We start from the raw sequence: 7,767 nt of genomic DNA on the forward strand, positions 1-7,767 counted from the left end.
TCAGTGAACAACGGCTCTGTGTAGTTAATGCTGCTCAATGTGAAAGCCCGCAGGTGATGGAGATTTACGCTGATTACAGAACCGGCTTTCTGACAAGATGCGCGTTAAATATCGCATGCGATTAATCGTGCAGCCCTAGTTGTAATGTTGAGTTGATTATTTGGCCCTGGTCGTAATGTTATTGCTACTTAAGTTTGGTTATATGCAATTTTTACATGTTATATTTTATACACCACTGTTGAAAAACGTTGCGGTTGGTGAGATTTTTCATGTTTTTAAAATAAGTCTTATGCTCCCTAGGGCTGTATTTATTTTATCAAAAATACAGCAAAAACAGTAATATTGTGAAATATTATTACGATTTAAAATAACTGTTTTATATTTGAATATAAATATATTTATTTGAATGTCAAGAGACATTCATTATTATTATTATAAATGTCGAAAATAGTTATGCTGCTTAATATTTTTGTGAAATCCATGGTACCTTTTTTTTTTATTGCATTAATTTAAAATAGAAATCTGTTGTATGAATGAATGCAAAAGTATGTACTGTTACTATTGATCAATTTAATGCATCCTTGCTGAATACAAATAATAATTTCCGACCAAATATGTTGACACATTAAGTAAGAAATATTTATACATTATTTCAAAATATAAATAATAGTGTGTCCTGCTACAATAAAACATTTTTTTTTGTCATTTTGCACATTATCAAATAAAAATGTTGACGATGTTCGTTTTCTAATATGTGTGTTAGTTTTTCTAATGTGTCTAATAGTTGACTAATGAGTGCCATTTATTTTTAAATTTTCATCAAAAGATAAACTATAACAAGAAAATACTGTATAAAATTAATATAAGTGGCCAACATTTTGAGATTATTAGCATCAGCATAAGATTAATTTCAACCATTTAAGCATAATCATATATATATTTACATTATTTAAATATATTTACTAGTGCTGTCAAACGATTAATCGCGATTAATCGCATCCAAAATAAACGTTTTTGTTTACATAATATATGTGTGTGTACTGTGTATATTTATTATGTATATATAAATACACACACATGCATGTATATATTTCAGAAACATATGTTATGTTTATATTTTAAATATATATATAATATAAATTATATGAATATAAATATATACATGTAAATATTTTCAAAATATATACTGTATGTGTCTGTATTTATATATACATAATAAATATACACAGTAGACACATACATTATGTAAACAAAAGCTTTTATTTTGGATGCGATTAATCATTTGACAGCACTAATATTTACATATATTTACATATTTGTCAGGTGTGTCCAATGGTGTTTTTTTATATTTAGGCATTATATTAGCCACCATCTCTCTAGATATTGCCATTGGCCAGCTAATATCAGTCGAGCACTAGTCATATGTGCAACAATATAATTTGTAATGATTTTGTCATCTTTTCTTCTTATGCTACTTCTTCATAGCGTGACGGTGACAGAGAGCGTATCCACCTCAGTGGTGACCTCCAGCGGGACGGGAGAGGGGGATGATGAGGAGCAGGCCCTGCTGGAGCGCCTGGCCAAGAGAGTGGAGCGCAGGCAGAAGAGGATGAAGGAGGCGCTGGACAGACAGGAGGATCTGGAGAGCAGCCAAACCTCCCGCCACAGCCTGGAGGAGAGCAGCGGAGGCCTGCGCCACGGCCGGAGCTACGAGCCAGAGGAGGAGCACAACAGCAAGGAGGAGGTGAAACAGGTGGAAGAGGAGGAGGAGGAGGAGGTGCTGGTGGAGGAAAAGCCTCGGAGGTCTTATTTGAGAGAACAGGTGTGTATTTCTTTCCTTTTTGTGCTTTGTTAGACCTCAAGACCATGCTTTGTTTATAGCATTTCGATTTTATTCACCTGTAGGAATCCGTTGAGGAAATATATAAAGTACCTGAGGAGGTATGATGATGAGTGTTTTTCATTTTAAAATAGCATTTTTTTTTCTCTCATTTAACACAACAAAGCATGTGACTGCAGTTCCATTCATAGGCCAATAATGAGCGAGATGCTGTGCCTTCTTCTGAAGTACATGAGGTGCTTGTAAATGAAGACGCAGATGATTCTGCAGTTGTTTCGGAGACGGAAAATGGCACTGCAGAGCTCGCTGCGGGTGTACAGGAGGAAAAGAGTGAGATAGAGGGATTGACAGAGAATGGAGTGGATGAAATGAGAGAGGCAGAAAACTTTGAGAAAGATGAGGTTTCAGAAAATGACGAGTCTTTTGTAAGAGTTTAGTTGCGTTTGAAGGACTGCATAAGGATGGATGGTTTAGATTTTGGGTGAGAAATGAACAGAAATGATCATTCGCAAAGACCTCATGAAATGATGTTTAGTGCAGGTGCCTGTACTTTGAGCCTTCTAATGCTACACTCTTTAAAAATAAAGGTTCTTTTTTGGAATTTTTGGTTACATGAAGAACCTTTAACATTCATGCACTCATAAAAATAAGGGTTCTAAATCTGGGTTTTTCACTGTGATGCCATAATAGAACCATTTTTGTTCTCAGTGTGAAGAACATTTTAAAAATCTAAAAATAAATAAATAAACATTTTTCATTATAAAGAAACTTTTGTGGAGTGGAAAGGTTCCATGGATGTTCAAGGTTCTTCATGGAACCATCAGTGCAAATAAAGAACCTTTATTTAAGAGTGTGGAACCTTTCCGATGCACAAAAGGTTCTTTATAGTGGAAAAAGGTTCTTTAGATTATTAAAATGTTCTTTACGCTAAGAAAAAAAAGTGTTCTTTTAAGAACTGTTCATTGAAAGGTTCTTTTGCGAACACTAAAGGTTCTTCTATGACATCACTGCAAAAAAAAAAAAACACTCCATTTAAACCTTTTTTTCAGTGCAGTGCACTTGACAAAGAAAACATTTAGCATATATATGCATGTAAATTAGTCTTCTACTGCATTCCAGTCAAAATCAAACATCGTTATCTCCAATTTGCATATACTGCTTTGTTGTGTGGTGCTCAGAAAATGACATATAAACAAAAAGTGGCAACACTAGCATTTTTGTCATCGATTGTGTGCATCTGAATGCCCACCATGTTCTCATGACATCATCAAGGTCAGGTTCAAAGATCTCCGCCTCAGTTTCCAAGTTGAAAGACCAGTGGCATTTTTTTTTTTTTTGCAATGGGTATTTTAGAACTTTCCAAGTTGAATGGAATGTAGCATTTCTATTTACAGACAATATTGATTTTGTTCTCACAGGCATGGATGTTTTTGGCCAATAAAAATAATACCTAATGCAGCCTGCCTCCAGTAGCAAATCATAATCTGAAATGAAAGATTATTGGCTATTGAATATAAAAATGCAAACCCTACAACTTCCTGTTTCAGTTGCAAATATGCCAAACACAAAAAAGAAAGCTGCATTCATCAAGCCATTTCATGGGGTCTTAACCGTTTTGGATACACAAGTCATTTCATGACTTAGCCTTTTAAAATGTTCCTCCCCAAAATCCTAAATCACTCCAGGCACTAGTTTGAGCACAGTGTGTAGTGTTTGCACCAGAGTGCATTTCACATTAAAACAACGCAGGTTTAAAACCTGATCAGTGTAATCAATGGTCAGCGGTTGCACACCGTGTGTTCACTGCTTGCTGCATGTCTTTTGGGAACTGATGGGAAGTGTGTGTGAAAACATCACTATCATTTATCCAGCAAGTGAACCAACAGCACCCACATTTTGTTCTTCCAAAACTCTTCCAGCACACTTTCTCTCTCTCTCTCACACACACACACACACACACACACACACACACACACACACACACACACATGTGCATGTCACATACACACATCACTCAGTTCTGATTGTGTGTGCAGATGGAAGATGAAGATGTGATGAGGAAGAATAAACAGCCCAATGGAGGAGTGTGCGAGGACAGCACTCCCAAACACAAGAAAGCTGAGAGGACTTTCAGGTCAGTGCTCATATAAACAATTAATGATTGTTAGGATGGTCCAGGCTTTCTTTTTCCAAACAATTTAGAGTTCCCAGAATTCCACATTTGGCAGCCTTTGATCTGTAAATCACAGCATGAAAGAAGTGTTTTATTTCATTTATTTTTTATTGTATTTTCTTTTATTATTTATTTGACCGTTTATTTTTGTTGTAGCAGATTGAACACGTAAATCATATTAAATTTTCCCCACATTTTCCTCATTTCTCCACTTTTTCTTCACATTAGCATCAGGTCTTTGCAGATAATAGCAAATTCATATTTAAAACATAATACATATTTACATATGTAACATAGTTCTCTGTGTAATATAGAAACTATATTCCATGTTTTGCTTTTTTCCCCTTTTTTTTTCTTTAAAGAAATATACAGCACTCGCAAAAACCCAATATGCATTTAAGCATTTTCCTTGCAACAATAACCAATAATCACATTTATATATATTAGTGCTGTCAAATGATTAATCGCGATTAATCGCATCCAAAATAAAAGTTTTTGTTTACATAATATATGTATGTGTGCTGTGGATATTTATTATGAATATATAAATACACACACATGCATGTACAGTATATATTTAAGAAAAACATGTCATGTTTATATATTAAATATATTTATTTATAATATTAATTATATGAATATAAATATAGACATGTAAGTACATGTAAATATTTTCAAAATATATACTGTATGTGTGTGTATTAATATATGCATAATAAATAAACACACACGTATATTATGCAAACAACAACTTTTATTTTGGATGCGATTAATCGCGATTAATCGTTTGATATATATATATATATATATAAATTTTTAGATTAACAGATTTTTTTTTTTTTTTCATTAAATAAATCTGTGGTCACATCTAAATATTTATCTGATGTTGTAATCTATTGGCAGGAAGCTGTTAAAAGCACATAAAAACACTGTCGACATTGTGTACAGGACATTAACATGAACATACAGACAAAATAATCCCATTCCACTTGTCTTGTTTGTCTGTTTTGACCTTGTTGAGATAAAGTGGGTTATTTATATGTGTTTAGCTCTATTCGCTTTGCGTGCTGGAGTATTTGACTCTAGTCACCTGATCTGCCGTGTCCTGAGGGCTGTTCTCAGCTGTAACTGGAGACTGTTACCTTAGTCAGGGCTGTGCTGCTGATTCACCAAGTCTGTGTGTGAATAGGTTGGGTTTTTTTTACACATAAAGAACATGGACACGTAAAGCTGTTGACAGGCCATTTAACCTGTGTAAGTAACCAACGGTGCGCTGCTTGTTTGTTTGTGTGACAGCCGAGGCAGCTTGCGCTCTCCTGAGGCGCCAGAGGCAGACGAGGTAGACAGCGAGGATGCTCGCTTGGAGGCCGAGAGAAAGCTGGAGGAACTGAAGAGGAGAAGAGATGAGATGGAGAGCGAGGAGTTTGAGAGGATGAGGCAGAAACAGCAGGAGGCCGAGGTGGAGCTGGAGGAGCTGAAGAGAAAGAGGGAGGAGAGGAGGAAGGTGCTGGAAGAGGAGGAGCAGCGGAGGAAGCAGGAGGAGGCCGAGAGGAAAGCCAGAGACGAGGTGTGTTCCCTTAACGTCAATGATTCATTTCCTGGGCAGGTAGCAGTTTCACAGGCGCGGTGGAATTTGCTTCGATTCGCTTTTCTGTGAGTGAACATCTTGATGAGGGTGCTGTCAGCAAAATTAGGTCGCTTCTGTAAACACTGCGTTTTGAATAGCATGTAACTGTACTTGGATGTTTTATGGATGTCCTTTTGAGAGTTTAAACAGTAAAAACAGTAAATAGAACAAATATATATATAATAATAGCAGAATTTACCACAGTTATTGTTACTAGTGTAGGTTATTAATTTAATTTTTAAAGCTTTCTTCTCCAAACTGGCAATTATTTCCAATTGTTTGACATTAATATGTTTCTAAACTAACAGCATGCTACTCTAATAAGTATAGAAATATTGGGTAGATTATTCCATATTTTTGTGTAACAAATTTGAAGGCAGCATCCTATGAATCCTTCAGAAAAGGCAATTACATTACAGTGCATTGTGACAAGTTTGGTGACACAAATTCAATTAAGAGAAATATACACCACAGTTCAAAAGAGAATGAATGAAATTAATGCTTTTATTCAGTCAGGATGGATTAAATTGATCAAATGTGACAGTAAAGACACATAAAACAGTTATTTTAAATTGTAATAATATTTCATAATATTGCCGTTTTACTGTGTTTTTTTTTATTCAAAGACTTGGTGAGCGTAAGATACTTTAAGAAACATTTAAAAAAAATCTTACCAACCTCAAACGTTTGAACGGTAGTTTTTGTACTATACATTTCACTCATTACAAAAAAAATAAATTCTAAAAATGGTTTTGTCTAATACAAGAAAAATGGCTATTTTACCCAGTATTAGTCAGTGGTGGACGAAGTACACAAATCAAGTACTTGAGTAAAAGTACAGATACGACACCGCTTCTGCGTGTCAGAGCATATATTATAAGGAGTAATGATATGTTTTATAAAATGTAGTGAAGTAAAAAGTACGATCTTATGCTTTGGAATGTAGTGAAGTAAAAGTAAAAGTTACTCAAAATAAAACTACTCCAGTAAAGTACAGATACTTGAAAAATGTACTTAAGTACAGTAACGAAGTAAAACTACTCCGTTACTGTCCACCACTGGTATTAGTGAGTACTGTGTGCTTTTATGCTTAGAGTATCATATTGTTATCTTGGCTTTAACAGTAATTTGATATTAGGCGACCTGTGGCTGTGGTGTCAATTATCTTTGAAACTCTTGTGCTCACAGTATCAGTATTGAACCCCGTCGTAATTTAAACGAATTCCACATCATTTACATTAACATTAGTGCGATCGCACCCAGTGTGAGTTCCACATGACTGCACATGAGCTTCAGAAACACAGCCGTCCCTCCTCGTGGAGGCCCGCTCCTGGCATTGTCATGCAAATATGTTCCTTGTTCCTAATGAACAGAGGCAGTAAATGAAAAAGGACTAATTAGAGATTAGAGGGCCCCGTGCTGATGCTAGTGGGCCGTGCCAAAAACCGTGGTGTAAATAAAAAGGCTTCTTTATGATTTCCCAGCTGCTGTGGAATGCGGCCGGCTGCCAGTTCACATTACACTTCTGCAGAGAGACCGTCTTGATTCTGTTGTTCATTTGTCTCGTTATCATCCCCGTTTTTATTGTAAAAAAGGGCATTTTCTGGGATCCCAAGTTAGTCTGCTGGTGGTGCTTCTGTGTGTGCCGTCTCTCTGTTTGAGGTGATGAATGTGCGTTTATTTTATTCTTCAGGAGGAAAAGAGGAGGATGAAGGAGGAGATCGAGAAGAGAAGAGCAGAGGCGGCCGAGAAGAGGCAGAAAGTGGAGGATTCAGAGGAAGGAGAGGCCAGGAAGCCCTTTAAGTGTGTCAGTCCCAGAGGATCCTCCCTGAAGGTCAGCTGCTGCCCTCTCTCTCTCTCTCTCTCTCTCTCTCTCCCTCCACAGCTGTCAATCAACCAGCAGCACAGCGTCAGCTGATTCATAGGAACACACTGTCCCCATGAAAAAGCAATTATCTGCCATATCTTGTAAACATAATGAGGACAGCAACTTGATGATTGTGCGTTAATGCAGCTGGTGTGCACTGAAGCATGTATGTGCTAGTTTAAAGGGAATAACCCCCTTTCTTACCATTTTCCCCAGAGTAACATAGTTACTAGAGTTATTGTTTGTACATAAAAAAGTAA

The 7,767-nt window shown here is 36.2% G+C and overlaps 1 protein-coding gene across 6 annotated transcripts in view; it reads left to right on the forward strand.

Annotated features, from left to right (window-relative positions):
• The window catches only part of LOC107658884 (non-muscle caldesmon-like), a 59,832-nt gene that overhangs the window by 40,474 nt on the left and 11,591 nt on the right, over nucleotides 1-7,767 (forward strand). For 4 of the 6 annotated variants that reach the window (XR_001630848.1, XM_016447589.1, XM_016447591.1 and 1 more), the window contains exons 4-9: nucleotides 1,486-1,822; nucleotides 1,906-1,941; nucleotides 2,032-2,265; nucleotides 3,877-3,974; nucleotides 5,310-5,580; nucleotides 7,334-7,474. Coding sequence is in view for 5 of the 6 variants with exons in the window: in XM_016447589.1 (XP_016303075.1) it covers nucleotides 1,486-1,822; nucleotides 1,906-1,941; nucleotides 2,032-2,265; nucleotides 3,877-3,974; nucleotides 5,310-5,580; nucleotides 7,334-7,474 (1,117 nt within the window). In the remaining variant the exon portion in view is untranslated. The remainder of the gene's footprint in view (nucleotides 1-1,485; nucleotides 1,823-1,905; nucleotides 1,942-2,031; nucleotides 2,266-3,876; nucleotides 3,975-5,309; nucleotides 5,581-7,333; nucleotides 7,475-7,767) is intronic. The other 2 variants (XM_016447592.1, XM_016447593.1) reach the window with 2 other exon arrangements.

The sequence above is a fragment of the Sinocyclocheilus anshuiensis genome, unplaced genomic scaffold (assembly GCF_001515605.1).
Source record: "Sinocyclocheilus anshuiensis isolate Anshui unplaced genomic scaffold, SAMN03320099.WGS_v1.1 scaffold283, whole genome shotgun sequence".
Taxonomy (NCBI): domain Eukaryota; kingdom Metazoa; phylum Chordata; class Actinopteri; order Cypriniformes; family Cyprinidae; genus Sinocyclocheilus; species Sinocyclocheilus anshuiensis.